The 20051-nt window shown below is 34.5% G+C and overlaps 1 protein-coding gene across 31 annotated transcripts in view; it reads right to left on the reverse strand.

The window, feature by feature from the left end:
- Window positions 1-104: 104 nt before the first annotated feature.
- Window positions 105-20051, reverse strand: part of Patronin (calmodulin-regulated spectrin-associated protein patronin) — an 85938-nt gene continuing 65991 nt past the window's right edge. For 3 of the 31 annotated variants that reach the window (XM_072005767.1, XM_072005780.1, XM_072005787.1), the window contains 23 exons: window positions 19711-19826; window positions 18412-18522; window positions 15749-15830; window positions 14965-15184; window positions 14373-14877; window positions 14117-14286; window positions 13368-13379; window positions 12463-12639; window positions 11208-11341; window positions 10970-11144; window positions 10687-10885; window positions 10372-10604; window positions 9522-9696; window positions 9120-9400; window positions 8737-9027; window positions 8410-8646; window positions 8153-8330; window positions 7475-7594; window positions 6830-6925; window positions 6310-6408; window positions 4782-5015; window positions 3948-4230; window positions 105-3715 (listed from right to left, as the gene is read on the reverse strand). In XM_072005767.1, coding sequence (XP_071861868.1) covers window positions 3571-3715; window positions 3948-4230; window positions 4782-5015; window positions 6310-6408; window positions 6830-6925; window positions 7475-7594; window positions 8153-8330; window positions 8410-8646; window positions 8737-9027; window positions 9120-9400; window positions 9522-9696; window positions 10372-10604; window positions 10687-10885; window positions 10970-11144; window positions 11208-11341; window positions 12463-12639; window positions 13368-13379; window positions 14117-14286; window positions 14373-14877; window positions 14965-15184; window positions 15749-15830; window positions 18412-18522; window positions 19711-19826 — 4273 coding nt within the window. In that variant the 3' untranslated portion in view covers window positions 105-3570. The other 28 variants (XM_072005775.1, XM_072005768.1, XM_072005772.1 and 25 more) reach the window with 28 other exon arrangements.

Here is a 20051-nt window from a genome sequence, read left to right on the forward strand (position 1 = left end):
AGGTTATATATACATTTACATTACACAACCAATTAAGACAAAGAAGACACATTTAGTTCCATTAGATATATATTCACAGATGAAGACTCAAGAATAAAAGTCTATTGGAAAGTGGGTTATTAAATTTTATTGATGACATTCGCTGCAAGATGCTAACAGTAAAATATGACCCAAATTTTGACTTGACGTACTCAATAAATATACATATATCATTGAGTAGTAGATTCATTTATGCGTATATAAAAACATAATATTTACAGACATGGATAAATCGACAAAGTTTTCAGTTTTCACTTCTTTCATTTATGACAATAAAAATGAAGGATTATTACATAAAAGTAATCGTTTATTAATAGTAAGCGCGATTATTTATATCCCATTTTTTCCTATCTCTGTGTTTTTCGTTTCATTGTTTATCACGCCGATTGCCAACAGCTCACTAATAATATTTCTCTGCTTCGAAAAATATAAATATCAAGCACAAGCAATCATCCTCCCTTCCTACAGTTACACATCCTTTTTTTCGAACTTTCTCTTACTGTTTGTAGCTTTTCTTACTATTTTCAATCCCTTCTCCACAAGCCGGTGTTCCTCCGTTGATTCTTAAGATTAGTGACTATTATATCGTTATTCATAAATCTTCATTCACTGTTCGTTCACATTGTTATCGTAGCTTTTAACGCGACTTATGTCTTCAAATCTTATAATTCATCTTACGGCGTTTACTTATTTTCGCGTTCAATATTGTCAAGTCGGACTGTTTTCGGAGACTGAGGCTCACAAAAATTTCTCTACTCATCATTTTTTACGGCGATACACGCAATAGATTTACAATACAAGAGAATAGAATATAACGAACTCCTTTGGATATCTACGATCGACGGATTCTTTTCTTATTTGAAGTAAAATTTGTTTTGCAAGTCCCTTCATTATACAAATCATCTACCTCGAACGTGAGCTTGAATAAAATAATCTCGGGACGATTGAACCAAATATTGCATCATTGCGAATTAAAAATATATTTTTCGCGATTATAATTGTGAAGAACATGAAATTCGATATGTTGCATAATTACTTAAGAATAATCAATACGGTCGTGTTCTGCTATGCCATTGCAGAATATAGGGGGGTCTATTGTTCCAGTGAACCAATACAAATATTGTTTTTTCCTTTCTTCTTCTTCTTTCTTATGACATTATCGCTTTAAATTCCATGCACAGACCCATAAAGTTAAAAAATACATTCTACAAATATTGGACAAGTAAAAAATTGATAAACGCTATAATATACACGCTAAACATAATTTAAATAAAGAATTCGAGAACAAAATTCTACAACAGATAGACCCTCCATATTTCTGTACAAAAATTGTATTTTACCTCTATCTAGTTTCTATTCATTCGTCCTATCGGCGTATTACGAAAAACGGATTGCATACACGTTAAAAAAATTGAATCGTCAAGATGGAAGATCAGTGCCAGTCCCACACGAACGGCGGACAGTTATAATTTATGGCACAATAAATAAATAGTTCTTTCGTTATTACGTTATTATGCTAATTATCCTTCATGTACAATACAAGAACCGCATGTTTCGTTTCGCTTGAAATTGGACTGACACGTTCCATTAGGAAATGAGAGACATACTAAAGAAGAAAGAAAAATAAAAAAAGGAAAGAAAGAGAACGATTACCATCCGAAAAAATAAGATCCATATACTGTTTACACAATTCGCGAGAGTAATTACCCAACTTATAAACGGGTTAAACATTAGTCCGTTTGATTAAAATTTTCAACAATATACTGAGACATTTATAAATAAATCATTAATACTCTCTTTCCAAGGTTTCTTTTCTCAATTACGAGGAACGCAGACTATAGATATTGGATTAGAATTATTTAGGCCTAGGACATATTCAAATAAATTAATTAAAGTAAAGATAATTTTAAATACAAAGAAAATTTTTGTTGTTTCAGTTAAATTATTGTTGTTCTATATTCCAAACCATCTTCTGCTTTCCTCTTACAATGATCGAAACTATCATAAGATTTTAAACTGTTCGATACATCGTAAAGAATAAGTATGTATTGCGCGCAGGAAAGAAAAATAGCAATTCAATCAAAGATTTCACCAGTTCGTGGCCGTTTTCAATATCCAGACACTTCCTATCAGTTACCAAAATTATTACTGTTCACTCAAGAAACGAACTTTTGGTACTGTTAGTACGGTCTCATTTTCTCTCCCTTCTCAAATCCTTGCAAGTTTCTAATCTTACACCGATACACACTTCACAAAACTCGCTTCAAGATATTCAAATCAACGAGGCATTATATAAATTATATTCGATGGTACCTACACTGTAAAGGAAAACATCCTCGCACAACATCAATTACATTCAGATCGATCTTAAGGCTGATTTGGTATTTTCTTTCACTAATCAGAATCAACTTATATATTTACAAATCCACATTATTATTATTTTTTACCTTTTTCGTTTGTCCGTGAGCTGGTATTTTTCAACACTTTTCAGCAAACGAATTACATTATCTACGTACGCTGCTGCAACCGTTAACGGCTGCGCAAATCTCATGGTCAACGAGGAATCATTAATTCACCTTTGATGATGATATACATTAAACACAAAAATGTTTTAAGACAGTTACAACGAATCGTACGCAACAATGTTGAAGTTTAAAATCATTTGGAAAAAATATCGAAGAGACTTCTACAAATGAAATTTTCGTGCAAAACAATCATTTTATTCTCATCAATATTATTTTAGTTTTGTTAAATAGAAATTAATCAAATACAAAAATCACATTGAGGAATTCGAATCTTTTTTTAGACTCTGTCAAAAATATATTCAAATTAATGATCCTCTATTTACGTTTAGTAATTTATAAAAGTTAATGATACTACGATAATAATAATAATTATAATTATAATTATAATAATTAAGAGCAGTTTTAATTTACGCGTAAGAGAAATATGTGCGAATTACTTTATGTAATATAAAGACGAAATGTTCGTTCGACACTTATGAAAGCCCTGCCTCTCTTTTAGCAAAAAAGAAGAAACAATTTTATAAGAAAAATTAATTAATACCTTTTATCAATCAGTCACAACTTTCATTTACAACACAATAGCTTACATGATTACAAGGCGATTACACGTCAGAAGTTAGTCCGTAAAGATATTAGATACTGACAACAAACCATTCCTATTAATTAGATATTGATAAACTTATGACACAGTGATTGATGCCAACGTTAACTTAAAAACAAAACAAAACAAGAAATAAAACAAAAGAAAAATATAAAAAGGAAAGATACAACAAATTACAAAAAACGAAACATACGTGGTAACATTGCGCCGTTCAATATGGTGTGCGATCGTAGAAAACGCTAGAAATGATTGCACACCCGCATCTGTAAGTCAGCATCAATCATTTGTCTTTATAAAATTGACTAAAAACGCAACGTTTGCATTAATTTAATATGGGCCTGTATTAAAATAGTAACTATGAACAACAGAGGGCATAGTAGCATAAAATGTGACACATGTGTAAAACTATATGACGAGAGGCATGTCTTTCTTGTTCGGCAAATTCACCTTTTTACCTTGCCAAAGGCTGTTGTGTATCGTAAAGGCATCTATGGTAACAGTCAGATGCTTTGTATGTACTTGAGAAAAGCATTTTGCTCCTGAATTGTATCTAAAAACGAAGAATTATATTATAAATTTATTATATACATTATTGTGCTAACAAGAGTTACATAGTATATATATTCAATCCAAGTGATTATACAAATGGTACATACGAGGAAAAGATTTTCACATTTTTCAATGTCCTTGCTTAATAACATAGTATTGCAATGTAGAATGAGATCATAGAAGTACATCTACAATAAGAATCTAAAAATAAAAATCTATGATGACAAACTTACTTGAAAAATTTGTCGAACATTTTATCCATGACTTGTTTCGGTCCGGTACCATATAACTTTGAAACTTCTTCTCTATCTGGGCAGTATGAGTAGAGAGCCCGGAATTGGCAGCCAGCATCTCGAAATAAGATAAGAAAATGCTTGCTTTCTGATCTTGCAATTTCGTCCAAAACTCTTCTCTTTGCTTCCTTATTTACCGTTCCCGGAAATACACAATACTCCACAGCGTTTAGCATAATGCCACGATTTGACTTGGTGGTTGGTTGTTTATACAATCTCGGACCTATTGACAAAAAGAGACCAATCTCATTTACGCAATATAAATTTCATCAGTGAGTAGTTGCTTGCTTAACAGGTTAATTTAATAAAATTGTCCACGTGAAGAATTTAAGTGTATTCCACATCTCCTAAAAAAAAACATTTCTTCATTGTTGAAGTGATCGATACTTCTAAGAAAACTCTACATCTGGTCTTCGGCTTTCACAAGGCGCCGATGTCGTCGATAGCGCATAGACAAAAGAATGCATCGATGACAGACGATAAGCGGCACACGTGCGACGTCTTTTTTCGGCGTTCCTTTAGTCATAGGGTAACACTGCTAGCGTGCGGATCTGGACCAGCTTACATATATATTCCTACTTGTATTTACGCTTCTGTATTAAATTATATTTTCTACCTTACAATTTATCCACACGTTTCTTTGTTCACACATCTAATAACCTCAACATTTATAAAGATGGCAACAAATTTCAACTTATAAATTATGAATTCTTACATTTATACCTGAGTAGTAAATAAATGAAATTTTGTAACTAAATTTCTTAAAATCCTTACCATTATAGTCCATCATCGAACTTGGTGTACTACTGATATCGCTGCTACCATCATCGAACACGCGTCTCTTGGTCATCAAACCGGGAGGTAAAGAACCTGGTCCTGATGGTGACGGAAGATGCCTCATGCTACCCATACCCGGACTCGGTGCTCTCCTAGGAGGTGTAGCTCTGCCCAGTCCGCTGTCCGTATCTGTGTATCGACACATCATACCGTCTTGATCACTACTCGAACCTGCGAACGCAAGCTCGGTATATGAAGATAGAAATAAAAAAAAAAAGACTCGAACGTATGTGTCCGTCCACGAGATAAAGGACAAGAGATACGGCCTTTCAACAGTCAGTCCAATGTATAAAACGTTTATACCCATCCAAGCAAGAGGAATTTGAACGGAATCAATTTTATTAATTACTAAACAGTTAGTCCCTGATACGGCTTGTGAGATATTAGTCACTTGTTAGACTTACGAAGGACCTTCAAGAGTATCCATCTTCATAGCTTGCGTCCAATATAAAAACTTTGAAAAATATATATCATACAAATATTAAAAATTTGTTTTCTGTTTAATTCTATGTATCGTCTAAGTTGTTCAAATAAAACAGTAAAACTTTTCATGATTCTAAGATAATCTAAGGAACTATTCATTTAAGGAATTTTGAAAACCATAACGACTCCGACAATTTGACTCAGATACTATTTTATCTAACACTTTGTAAAACGCGACGAAAAAACAGTGGACAAATTCATTTGTGGTAAAACATACGATTGCTAGTAGTAATTTTGCGATTTTAGCGGACAAACGAAGCATAACAAATTCATCTATAGACAGTATTATCCGTTAAATGCAGTAGTAAATGCATTAACTCATGCAGCACTTATGAGCTCTATTGAGAAATATGATGCTCTTCGCTAAGATGAATTTACTATGCTATATTACCATAATACCTGGAAATAAAAATAGAGAGGAATGACAGAACAAATACATATTCAACATAAGTGATGGGATAACCATATGATACAGGACCTAAATGTGAGTCAGAGTGAAAGGTTATTATATGGAAACTGGAACCACCAACAATAATCTGAAAAACACTGAAAATATTGGTACCCATAACCAGTGCTGTACAACAATAAGCCCAACAAGCATCAACTTAAATTTATCTGCAGCAAATGAGTTATCCTGTGAATGAGAATCAAAATTTTATCTGCTCATAGAGGAACATTTTGAGAAGAAGTAAAGACAATTTAAAAAAAAAAAAAAAAGGCTGGGAAGCGCTTATATATCATTTATCTCTCAAGCAATAGAATATAAACATAGCAGATAGAATTTCGAACACATCTAAACAATGTGCTGTTGGTGTATGCGTGTAAGTATATCACTGCCACCTGTGCTCCGATCTGCCACCATGCGACTACGTGTATGCTATGTAGCCTACAAAAAATTGGAACGGTGTACGGGACACGTAAAATATACTTTTGCACGATAGAAGGGGGATTAAACGTATTCCAAGTCACTGGTGCTTCTTACCACACAAATTCATCAAGGAATTAGACTTTCTCCCCTTAAAGTTTTGGTAACTCGGGTATTTAGGCCTGCCTCTAACCTGTTGCTGAGGCTCCTGCACATCTGCAATAATGCAATGTTTACCTTGTTACATTCCAAACGCTATGTACGATCAAAGATTAATAGTAGGGGATGCTTCAATCGTACGTCATTGCATCAGGGGCAGAGTCTAACTACGAGCCATGTCCACTAGGAACATCAAAAACTCAAGGTAGCCAGTGCAGGTTGGTGCAGAACAATGTTGCGTTCCAACTGAAAGATGTCTACTATAAGGCGCTACTTAAAAATAAAGTCATACCCTTAAGTAACCTTACTTAGGTAATTTGAAGAATAATCAAATGCTAATGAAATATTCAACATTGTAAGATTCATACGTAGCTGCCCATACCAGTGATACATCCTGCAACGAGTCTACTTTCATCAAGCCAAACGTTTAAAGGAACATGATTTAAGGCATTCTTTCTATAAACAATATTCAACCCACCTCTAGATGTTTTGTAGGAACCACGTCGACCAAGTTGATTCATACTTCGACAAGGGGAGGAACCTCTACCGTCATCGGGTGAATCTACGGAAGATACTAAAATAGGGTACCTCTATTACAATCAGTTAGTTCCTCTCCAGGACGATACTAAATACTATATATGTTCTTAAGATTATGTTCTGCTACGACATTACATTAATAAACAGATATTTTAAATAAATTTGAAGCATGCAAAATTGTACGAAAACAAAAGTGCCATAATATATATATATATATATCATTCACACGTTAAAAATGAATAATTTTGAAAAAAAAATATTGAACACAATATATCGTCAAGTATTTTCCACTCTTGCTTATACATATTTGGAACAATAATATTTTTTTTTTTTTTTGTTATATATGAGGTAATTGTATATATGTTACAACTAATTAATTTGGGAATATTTCCATAAATTTTGCCGTCAAATATTAGAAGTAAGTATAAACAAAACACTCCAATCAGCATGTTAATAATCATAGGACGACATTTAATATTCCAATAATTTGTTACTTGTTTAGCTCTTCTTATGCAAAGCTAACAAATATATATATATGTGATGTTTTAGATATATACGCGAGTCAGAGAGTGTGTGTTGTGCATACCCCTGAGACTGCCGCCCCGATAAAGAGGGCCGGAACGTCGTTCATCGAAATGGGCAGCAGTGAGACTGTCCTGCGAGCCTCGGTAGTAATCTCGCCTCATCGTCGGAGAAGTCAGCGACGCTACAGTAAGTGTGTTAGTGCAAAACAATCAGCTCGAAATTTCTTTACTATTCCAGTTTATTCAAATGAGTATCTAGGTAATGTATGAGATCAATTCGCTGTGCAATGTTTCCGTCTGGAACGATCGACGGATAAACTAGTATAGCCGAAAAAATTTAGAGCTTATGGAATTGTGACTGGGTGAGCTCCCATAAAACAAAAGAAAACAACAAGAAAATCAGTATGAAAAACACGACGTTACTGAAGAAAAAAAAATTAGATCTTTCGGACTTGAATTTTCGCCATGCAAAAAATAAATGCAATTACATTACAACACTAAGAAACTGTTACTATTAGATTATAATAAAGGAGTATACTTGTTACGATAGCAGTGGTAACTGTTATCTTGGAGGTGACTTAATACATGTGCAATAATATATGTTAAATATGTTGGTCATTACATTATATAAATAACAATCATTTTAACTATATGTATCCTATTTAACTTCCTCTCCAAGAAACACTGATCATTGCAGTGAATAATTGTTTCACTACCAAATGTTAGATTCGTTATTATACCTGTACTTAGATTAGAAGAAGAACCCTTCTTTCCACGGCTCGGCGTAAGAGCTCCAGAATCCAACTCCGTACCAGCATCCACATGAATTGTTTTGGGTCGAGGTCGAGTTGTTGCAGTCTTGTTACGCAATTTCGTTGGTTTTATTGTATTAAGAAGTTCTTTATCGATAACCTTGCCCTAAATAATAGTAACAATTTCTAGCGATTAATTCAATTAAAACACTATTGATGACAGAAAACTTAGAAAAAGCACTCACTTCTCTTTCTGCCTCTTCTATTGCTTTCTTTACTTTATGTTGTTCTAAAATAGCTGCCCTTCGTTGCCTTTCCTCTTCCTTTTTACGAGCTCTTTCTTCTGCTTTCAATTTCTCTTGTTCTCGACGAGCTTGCGCTTCTACCTCTTTTCTCTCTTTCATCTCCTCTTGTTGCTGTCTTCTTTGTAATGATAAGAGCATTATACGTTCTTTTTTCCGTTCCATTTCATCAAGAGAATTCTACAACAATATTCCAATAAAGTGTATGTAAGGTAAAAGAAGAAAAAAAGATTGCGACAAAATTCATGCAAAGTTTATCGCATAACTTACTGGATCAGGATTTGCTAATTGATTTCCAATTATTAAACCAACTCCAGATTGTCGACTCTCTCCACTCATCTCGTGTCGTTCTCTTTGCTTTTCTCTTTCTCCTTCTCTTTGTATTTCTCTATCTCTAATTTCTTGCCGTTGGAAGTCTCTCTCGTCTATCTGACGCTGCTTTTCTCGATCAGAATCACGTTGAATTTCCAGCTGTTTCTGCCTATCCATAACAATCGCAGAAGGAGAGTCAGGACGCATCGTAAAATCTTCACTGTCAACGTATGAAGACACGCCTCTTTCCTAAAGAAAAAAAGAAAATTACACATTTATTATATACATAACACGTCCTGTATACGGATTCTAAAATTTTAAAATTATCATTACATATTTACCTTTTTAGGGGATGTCCTTTTCACTCTAAGGGTTGGTTTTGGTTTCTTCGGCGCGTCATTATCAAAGCAGATATAAAATCCTTTTTCACCAGCATCCGTTGGATCTAAAGGTGTTACCTCTGGTGTACCTGATGGAGATGGTGTGGCTTCTCTTAATGATGGGTGAGGTTGAAATGAATTACGTGATATTGAAGGTCTAGTTGGTGATGGAATTCTATATGTACGGCTGCCGGACGTGATGTTTAAACCTCTTATACCTTGTGTAAGCTCATCATCATTTCCTTTAAAACATATGAATGAGTGAACACAAAGAAGATGAAAACAAAAACATAAACGTAATGAATTCTTTGAAGATATTACACATGATATGTTTTTAGGTGAATGGGAAAAAAAAACACTTACCAATAAATGATATATTCTGAGGCTTCATATCATCAACAGGTGGAGCTGGAACAGGTGCATGCATTGCAGCAATTTGTCTTTTTTCGGTAGGGCTTTCACACTTAATCGGTATATGATGTACAGTTGGCCTTTTTGGTTCAGGACTTTCGCTCATTAACTGACTTATTCGATGAACCTGCATAACAGAATTGAGGATAGAAAATTTGGTAGCGACAATATTAATATAATATATAAACTATCAAACTGTCACAAATAAACGAACCTTATAATGATAACTATACGAATTAGTAAAACTGGATGAATGAAAAAACTGCATTTTTGGTTGTATAAATCTTTTAAAAAGGCAGGTAATTTAAAAAAGGGAGAGGAGCGCTCGAACGTCGAAACTTCAATCCGAGGAGCGTCTGCTATACTAGGTGTGAAGAGAGTATCTATAAATGTGCATTACATCACTAACTGGTTCCATGACAGTTTCTTACATATACACATACATATATGAAGCAATTCATTTACTATCTAATTGACCAAAAAAGGTAGCGAATAATATACAATCTTAACAATAAAGCAAAACTTCTCTGTTAGTTTAAATTAGTATTATGAAAATATATATAATTATTTATTTTTATTTTTTGGGTGCTTAAAATATGAATTTTATTTAAAATAATTAAAACGAATTAATTAAAACGAAGCTTGATAAATTGGATTTCGAGAATTTAAGATATATTTTAATATTGTTTCCATAAATAAAATAAAAATTTAAATAATACTTAGATAAAAATAAAAATTTTTCCTTGTGAATTATTCAAAAAAGTAAAAATCAAATAGAATAACTAAAGATCATTATACTCACAGCATTGCGATGTTGTGGACTAGCAGAAGATGGTGGTGTTTGATTAAAGATAGATGTAGATGACGGATATGTAGGACCAGGATGACTCATTTGATTATTACAAAGACTATGATCTCCACCATTAAGGTACCTCGGTTCTTGAGGAGTATCGTGTAGAACAAATCCTTTCTGTTGAGGTGGATGCGTTCCCCAATTTCGTGTATCTTGATATAAGCGCATATCTTGTTGATAAGCTACACAAAGTTTTGAAAGATTTATGTTAAAAATTACGAAAACATCGATAGATTAAATCCTATGCTGTTATAATGTACATACGTGTTGGTTGAGTATTATATCGTGGATCCATTGACTGTTGATAGCCCACAGCAGCCATTTCATTTGCTAAGCTTTGAGTTGGAGGTGGTTGGCCCCACATTCGTCTTTGCAATTGGGGTTGATCATGTAGATAGAACTGAGATTGTTGAGTATCTTGTAATTTGGATGTTAATGGATTTATAGGCGCCATTCCAAAATTCTAAACAGGAAAGGAAAAAAGATGTAAATGTTTTAGATGTTATTATAAAATAACTAAATTAAGGAACTGGAAAATAGTACATACTTGCATATGTTGTTGACTAAGACTTTGCAACTGTTGAAACTGTTGCTGTATTTGCTGTTGATGCTGTGTCATTAAATGCTGCTGCTGTATTTGATTTTGCTGATTTGCTAAACGTTGTATATCAGCTTGTATTTCACTAAGGCTGTTATTCATCCTGCGAAAAGGTGTATATATTCTTTTTCAACGGATTTGATAAAACGAAATCTTTGTATATTATAAAACGAAAATGTATACTAACTGTGATATAGATTGATGATATTGCTCAAGATCCATGTTCTCAATATCTGGAGTGCGTCTTGTTTCAATAAATGGGGCATTACCGTCATGCTCTAACCATTTATGTTCAACATCTCGAACATCCTCACTAATTTCCTATGATCATTAGTACAAATATTGAATGATTATTTGGAATATGTAAAGAATGTATTCTCTCATAATATTAATATACTGCACACCTACAAGTACATTAGTTATTTTGTATTTTATCCATTTCTCAATATCTAATAATTGATGAGAATCTTGCAACATAATATATGCATATCTTTTGACATATGCACAAATATTTCAATTACAAATAAATAATATACTTGTAGATGTATAAATGAACAGGAGAGTTTAATGTGTGTGAACAATATAATATTATTGATGATCATTTAAATTGAAGATCCGTAATATTGATGACCTAAAGCTTAGAGTCAGTTTATAAGTCATATTTTTCTATAATAATTTTAAGTGCTGAAATTGCCTTTCAATGCGATTTTCCCTTGAAATAGTAGATAAGATTACAATAAACACAGACCAATGTCTACAATTAACTACTGTAAAAATGTACACATATAACAATAGATCAGTCCAGTTTAAAGTATTCATACATACATCACATATGTATTCCAATGTAAGATTGGTTTTGTTAATGTTTTTGTGCTAAAGTATGTTTAAAACACAAGTGTAAAACCACCACCACAAACAATAACTTCAAATCAAATTTCAAACACGTCTCTATAGATTCTTATCCAGGGAGTGTTTAGTACTGTACCATGCGTTCCGAGAGCGATATTGTACAAAATTGCATTGAAACGTGGGAACAGAGTAGCAAACTTGATCAAAGACCACAGAATGCATTGGGACTGTTTCGTTTTCCTCTATGACTAAATGTAAGCAACGATAAGCAGAATAATCATACGTTGTTAAAAAAAGACTCAATTGAAATTATTTTCTGATTAAAAGAAATTATAGAAAGCACATTTTCTATCTTACTTGCAGCGTACTAAGGCAATTATTATTATTATTGCTCTTTACTTGTTTCTTATATTAAGAATTAAAAATAAGAGATCAAAGTCCTTTTAATGGTATCTTTAAAAGCAAAAGTACAAAAGAAGTTAACGAATGTCTAGAAGCCATACATAAGCCATGTATGTAAATTGCTAGACGAATCAGCAAATATTTCTCTTTCAAATGTTCATCTACAGGAACACTGTTGTATAATATCGTACCTTGAGCGAGAAGGGTCTCTGTGGTTTTTCTTGAGAGGGTTGTTGGGTTACGGGGGTCGTCTCGGAAACACTTGTCGGGGTCTCCCCCGAAGATCCGGAGGTTACAGGAGTGGGGGGACCAATTTCAGCCGGACTGTCCCCCCCAGACGTTGATGAAGAGGGAGATTTAACCTTACCCTGCAACCAGCCCAAGCACCGTGCCTTGTTAAGTACTTGGAGTCCGCATATGCTGAGTCCAATATGTCATCAACCACCACACCATGGTCGGACTTCTCCGCAGCCAAATATATACGTTACATTCAAGCACTAAACGCCAAAGCCAATTCAAAGACTTGCAAATACTTAATTGCCAATAGCTTTCTTCGCTATTGCACGACTGAATAATTCTTTTTAAGTAAGTACGATAGAACTTCCATAGTGCACAATGTTTCCAACTAAAGTGAATGAGTAAATACGTATCTATTTATCTGATTACTTGAAGAACTTGAAAAAGAAACATAGCGTTTTTACTGCCTTTATCTTCTACATTCTCAGATATAAATTATCTTTTACTAGGAATTACAATTGTTATAATTTGATTTCATCTATATTTAGGATTTTTCAGTTTTTCTAAATTCAATATCAATAGATGAGAAGTAAGTCAATTTGAATATAACTTTCTCAGTTAAAAGTTGCTAATTACTATTGTAAAACATGCATACCGTCACCAAATTAATTTAAACGGTTACTTGTTTATTACTCACATTACTTATTTAGAGATATTTTTACATAAACATGTATAAAGCGGAGGAACGAGAACGGCATCCAAGGAACTGATAATCTATTTTATTATACAAAGTGTGTAGTCTACGTTCAATTTTATAATTCTGTAATAATAGAACTTTATCATATCAGCATGCACTTACCACCAAGTACAGCTGAAAGATAAGAAAGAAAAACGTATTACAATAGTTTAGCTGGCAATAAAGATTATCTGCATTAACCATGATAGGCATCAAAATTATATCACATTTGCAACTACACACAAAGATTCATTGCTCCAGAAGCTAATGATATGACAGAAATACAGATGTTACGGAAATTAACAAGTATCGAAAAATATGCGGCATTTACCTGAAATAAAACATTATTATCGCAAGCTCACTTACAACGCTACTTCACAGTAATTGAATATAGTTATACAGCCAGTTATAAAATCAAATAAACGTTATAGAAGCAAATATATAATAAATAATATCGAATTGCTTGTGGATCTAAACAAATTTCGTTACAGAAGAAAAAGAAACTGTTCGCCGTTCGATACAATATAATTATGCATTGCTCTATACTAAACACCCGTGGCTAAATTTCAAATACCTCATGGCTGTATTCAATGCTCTGTTTCGTTTCGATTTATCTCCTTTCCCCTATTCTTGTACGAGAACAATCGAAGATTAATTCCTCCGGTATACTAAGTATAATTAAAAACGAAGCACATATACACCCTCTAAAAATACTTATTCTGATATCTTATCAATGATGCATCTTCCAATGAAAGAAACAAATCATTAAAGAGGCCATGAAAGTGATCTGGCTGAAATTCGATCGTGAGACTTTAAAAAATAGGAAACGCGAAGTTCGCGATCATCTTTTCGAGCGTAATCACGTATTTTACCTTCGTGACAGCTTGCAGGAACGCAGCTTTGCCCACTTTCTGCCGTTGTTTCGACATCACGACTTCCATCCTCCTCTTCTCGTTTTCTATGTGACGTCGCTTCTCCTCCAACTTCAATCTAATATTATTCAGTTGTGAGGCCATAATCGTGTTACCTCCATTCTCGTCTGCTAGCACGATTACATCATTTATTCCAGCAATATAGGAGGAGCTATCTAATCTAAGCCACGAGTTTCTTTAAATAATAAATACATACCAACAGAATGTTGTTCCATCTGTTGAGACTGCTGGTTGCTCTGTTGCTGCCACGTGGTCGTATTCGGTAACGTGGCGAACGTCGTTTTCTTCTCACCATTCCTATTACCATTGGTCTGACCAAGTTTCTTATTCGACAGATTCGACTTGCTGTCGTCGCGTTCTTGTTCCGTGTAGGTCAAGTTGATCCCTTTCTCAGAGCTTTGCCTGCTTAAATTCGCGAAGCTGGCTAACTTGGACGTATCCCCGTCCGAATTAACGTTCTCGCTGGAATGTAAAATTTGCTTGAGCGCGACGTTGTCCAAGCTAGAATTCGAGGTCTGCCTTCTTAATCTCGGCGGTTCTTCCTTATCGTATCCGTTATCTGATAAAATATGCTGCACTCCGCTACCGTACACATCCTGAACGCTAGATCTTGCTGGTAGTGTTGGCTCTGTGGTGCTCCGTTTGCCAATGTGCGCGCCGACCTCCTTGTCTGGATTTCTGCCGAAGTTGTGTAAATTATCCTGCACAAGTAACGTCGTCACTCGATCGTTCCCTTTTACTTCCTTCGAATCTGAATAGTCGATATCACGTTGGCCGTGATCACTCACCTGAGATCCACCAAAGTTCTCAATGGTCAGCTGAGAATCATCCGAAACACTGTTACGCCTAGATCGTCGGCCAGCATACGAGCTTCTCCTCTGTTCTTCCCAATTGCTTGGCCGTCCAGCGGCATCTACTCTAGTTATAGATTTCTCGTCTGCTACGGAACTTAACGTAGGGATGCCTTTGCCACGGTGGACTACGAAACTTTCTTCGCTCCCTGCTCGTCTGTGAAACGATCATAAATCAGAGATAGTAGAATAGTGCTCAACACTTTAATCAGTATTAGCTATCCAATGATTTCGTATCAAATGCTGATACAGGATAAATTATATTTGATTTATGATTACGTAGTTCTAAGTCTGAAGAAACGAAGCTACAGAGTGTTAGTGTTCGTATTAAACATTGTTAGAAATACGGTCTGCCTGTGTTCAATCGGATAGAATCGGAATCGGAGTGTGAATCAATATTAGAAGGAAATGGGTTAACAGCTGACTACTAAGAAACTTATGCATTCCGAAAGCGATAAACGTCGTTTGTCGTTCCATATTTTTGCTAATCTTTATAACATTAGACTATAATCTCTTTACGACAGAGTCTAGCCTTTTCTGAAACAAGAAGAATGAAGATCTGTTTTGCATTTGAATACGTTTAAATCAAGAATATTTTAACCGAATATGTACGCGAACGTGCTCTAAATTCTTTTTAAGAATCGTCATAAGAAGAGTAGAATATTAAGAATTGTTACGATTACTTTCGAAATAAGTATAAAAATGAAGCGTGAAAACATACCTGTCGTCGTGAGAATAATTTTCGGCAGTTTGTTGCAGTGATTGTGACTTCTTGACAGAGGAGGATGACGGTGCTTTTGCAACTAGAAAATAATTCAATGCTATAGCGATCGCTTACGTATGTACCTAAATGATATCAATATCTAAATCAATAATCACTCCTGACGTGTAGGACAATAGAAATTCAGAAGGATCCTTTAATCGGTGTGAAAACATTAAGTTGCATCATGATACACCGAATGAAACTCATGTGCGAAATTTCTATACACTGTCCGGCAAACATTGTCCAACATTGGTGATCGAGTACTGTGCTGTCGCTGCAAGAAAATCGATCGTAATAAATAAAATCGTGAAATTTTGTCGCCAGACTATAGAAATTTCGGGACACACGAGTTCCAAAAACCAATATGTCTATTGAACAAAAGCTAATGTCATATCATACACTGGAAAAATATACACTCGTCAGATGGGTAAAATAGTTAATCGGAGCTAACAGACTAATCTCTAGCTGTGTCTAATCGTCGTGGTAATGTGTCACACAAAAAGAAAGTCGACCAAAACCCATTCAAAACGAACGAAACAAGGGGCAAAAATAAAAATAGGTACAAGGATCATCGAGCAGACACAGAAATACAAAACACGCAATAACGTAGACGATGTACGTTGCAAAACAAGTATACCAACTTAATATGGAGTGGATATATTAATGAATCGTTGAGATTTCTTCCTGTATCAGTCAATATGATATAAGACAAAGAGGAGGCATCATGCAGAACGAAAGGAACGGAAAGCTAACGACAACGTAAGCAGCAACCAAACGATGAGAATGAACGTTTGTTAATACTTCTTTTTTTTTAATCACAAAAATGCGCAAACACGTATTCTTCATGCAGTCCTAATAGTTAGAAGATCGCTACTCCATCATGGCATTAAATGGTACGCAAATAATACGATTAGTAAGAAGCAGAGTGCGCCTAGTAGTTATCTGCGCTTTGTTACACAGCTAAATCTAAACATCTGGCCACGTTTTAAATGCAGAACGCATTTTTCATTCGCTTGTTTTTGCTTTTCTTTTCTTTTATTTCTCTTCCCTCTCTCTTTTTTTTTTTAATTAATTATTATTATTAGTAGTAGTATTCTTTTACACGTGATAAAAATATGGACACATTTTGAAACAACTCGTTCGATCGTTCCTGAGTCGAAGTACGTATTTTACTTTCAGCTTGTTTCAGTTAACGTCCTTCTTATGCGTAGAATACAGATACGCGATAATATTGTTACTACAACGATGACAAATCCGTCAATGGAACAAAAATCGAGACGTACTGTGCGATCTCGGAGAAAAGATTAGACACGTAAAAAGATCGTGGATATCGTTTTATCGTTCCCGAAATCATTAGGAAACCAGTTATTAAGAAAAGTAACTCTACCGTACAATACCTGCGCGAAGATTGAAATATGATTTTTTATGTGATTTACGACTTAAACGTCAATTAGCGACGTCGAGCTTAATCTATTACGTTGTTCGAAAAGTTCGTAGCGTTTCTGCCAATCGATATGAAATTCAGCTGTTCTTCGCGAGATCAGAAGAGAATTTTATGACAAACTTCTCTTAAATAACGAAATGTTTAATTGGACGAAATATTGCTCGTAGTACGTTAAATATAATGATCAGAGGGAACGATCAATTTATTGGGAAATTTATTTCGAAACGATCAATAGAGAAAGCTCTTTTGTTCGATAAAACAACGTTGAACCCACTTGTGGGGATTACTATTACAGCAACAGTTATTTAAGAGAATTCATTGCTAAGGAAAATGAAAAGCTTAAGAACAAATATTCGCGATGTTATCCAATAAAAAATCCCCACTTCCTACCTTGGAATATGCTACAAATTTTTCGAACAACTCAATGGTATAATAATTTGATTCTAGAGAAATTAGTTTAATCAGTTTAATCTATCATTAACTACGAGTCCTTATGCTTTAATCGTCAAACTGATTTTAACAATAATATCTCTTTGTACATTGATAATTATATTTGCTTCCTCTATATACAGAGTGTTTCAGGTTTCTTCGATGAGATACAAACATAGACTAGCAATTACTTGATTGAACAAGTTCTAGCAAGAATACAAAATAATGATTGTTTAATTTTTCATCCGATAGAATGTTCTTATTCTTACCGATAGAACGTGGTATAGTTTAACAGAGAGAACCTGAATCCGCTCAGTATAGCAAATCTATGTTTTATTCTAAAATTCGCGCACGTATTCACGGTACCTTTGTCACTCCTTACTCAAAGGAAAGGGAAAATGCGTCGCATTTAAAATGTAGTAAATCTAAAGAAGACCAAAAACAGAAAACCAAGAAAGTTAAATTAAGATAGAACGAAATATTACAAAGTTGAAAAAAAAATAAAAATAAAATAAGAAGGAACCATCGAAGTACAAACGACAAACTCGACAGGTTGATGATCCCTCGGAAGACCTGAACCTTTTTCATACTCTTTCTCTTTTCGCTATTTTTCTTTTTTTGCGTTCGATTTTTTTTTTTTTTTTTTTTTTTTTTTTTTCGTTCGAACCGACACGTCAGTCGGCGAAACGCGATTCAGAGAAGACCACCTAGTTTCATGATTTTTGGTTGTTTGGTAACGTGTGGGTACCTGTGAAGCCTGGCGCGGATACGGAGAGGTTGCTTCTCAGATCAGGTATCGGAGCTATAGACTGTGGCAGACTTCTTTTATGAGCTACGCCATGACTATTGCGCGGGCAGGCTGCACCCGTCACCGCACCGTATTCGTTCATTGGCAACCGGAAGTTGACGAAAGAAGAAGGCGAGGATAGCGTTGTTGTCAAGCATCAAGAAGGTTACGCCATAGAAATATATGGAAATATTACAGTTTTATATTAAGTGATATAATTACGTGGAGGATCGTCGCTGCTGATCTGTTCTTTCTTTCTTTTTTTTTCTTTTTCTTTTTTTTCTCTTGCAATTGTTTCTCCTTTCTTTAAAGTAAATTTTATTATTAATCGTGAAACAATATATAATTCGACTTAATTTTTGTCTTGCATATATCCGTCTAAAAAGATACAGATGCGTTTATTAGTCGCTGCTAAGGACCTGGATCTCGAGACTGGGAACGAGTGTGTGTACTGACACTGATAAAAAGCGTGATACCGTTCCAACTGCGAGCAATATTCCGTTTCCTTGATTTACGATTCGTCAGATAGTAACAGGATACGAAATTGTATACGGATAGCGTGTGGGGTATTAGAAAAATTCTGTCGCACGTTGTTTTCCAGAATAGAACAGAACATCGAAACAGCAACGTGATATACTTATTATAACTTATTGAAAATAACTCTTGGCTCTTTAGAATAATCATATAGATGTGTACGTGTGTACGCGTGAGTCTAGATTTTATTTCTTCAAAATTAATAATAATTTAGTAACTCTTAGTAATCTTAATTCGCTGTATCGTTCGTCACTTAACCACGTGTACAGAAAGCATAAATCATCTATCTTTAGCACCAAAGATAGTTGGTTTATTTCTTCCAGTCCGCTCACTGATAAAACTTTCAAACTTTTCGTCGGTAGCGTAAAATGAATTGCACGAAGCTTACACGCTTCGTGCGATCTTTTTGAACATAGTTATTGGACAAAACTTTGCTAAGGCGATTTCTTAACCTTATGATACGTGCGTGACAAATTTTGTACAAATATACAAGTACAAATTGCTCGCAACAGAAGCGGAATTCCATGGAAAAAAAGTATAATTAAAAATAAATTATAGAACGGGTAAGTCCAATACAGAATGTACGCAGCCTTCACCAATCACATTAATCCGATACCAAAATTCATCAGCCCTTCCTGATCAAAGGATGCGTTCATAGTGTCGAACAAGTCTCTCCAATGCTTTTTAATCGGGAATCGCCATTCTCGTCTTGAATACTTTACGTACCATCTAAGAACTGCATCGCCCTTTCCTCGCCTGGATAACGTACACATTTCGCCGGATGAATTTCCAATACGTTGTACATGTCCGCCAAGAAAACGACTAAATTTTGCTTCATGCACCTGGTATAGAAAAACGAATTATTTAAATGACAACACCTGAGAAACTTTGCTGTATATGCTAGACGTTCCTAACAACGCTGGAGTAAACCACGTTTCACGATGCTAATCAAAATTAACATTTCTAAGATTTTCTATGGAGAAAATTCAATTGAAAGAATTTCATATAAAGTTCATGTACAACGATGAAATTGAACTTCATTTAAGCATAATAATAAATTAAGTAAA

The sequence above is a fragment of the Bombus fervidus genome, chromosome 6 (genome assembly GCF_041682495.2).
Source record: "Bombus fervidus isolate BK054 chromosome 6, iyBomFerv1, whole genome shotgun sequence".
NCBI classification, from domain to species: Eukaryota; Metazoa; Arthropoda; class Insecta; order Hymenoptera; family Apidae; genus Bombus; species Bombus fervidus.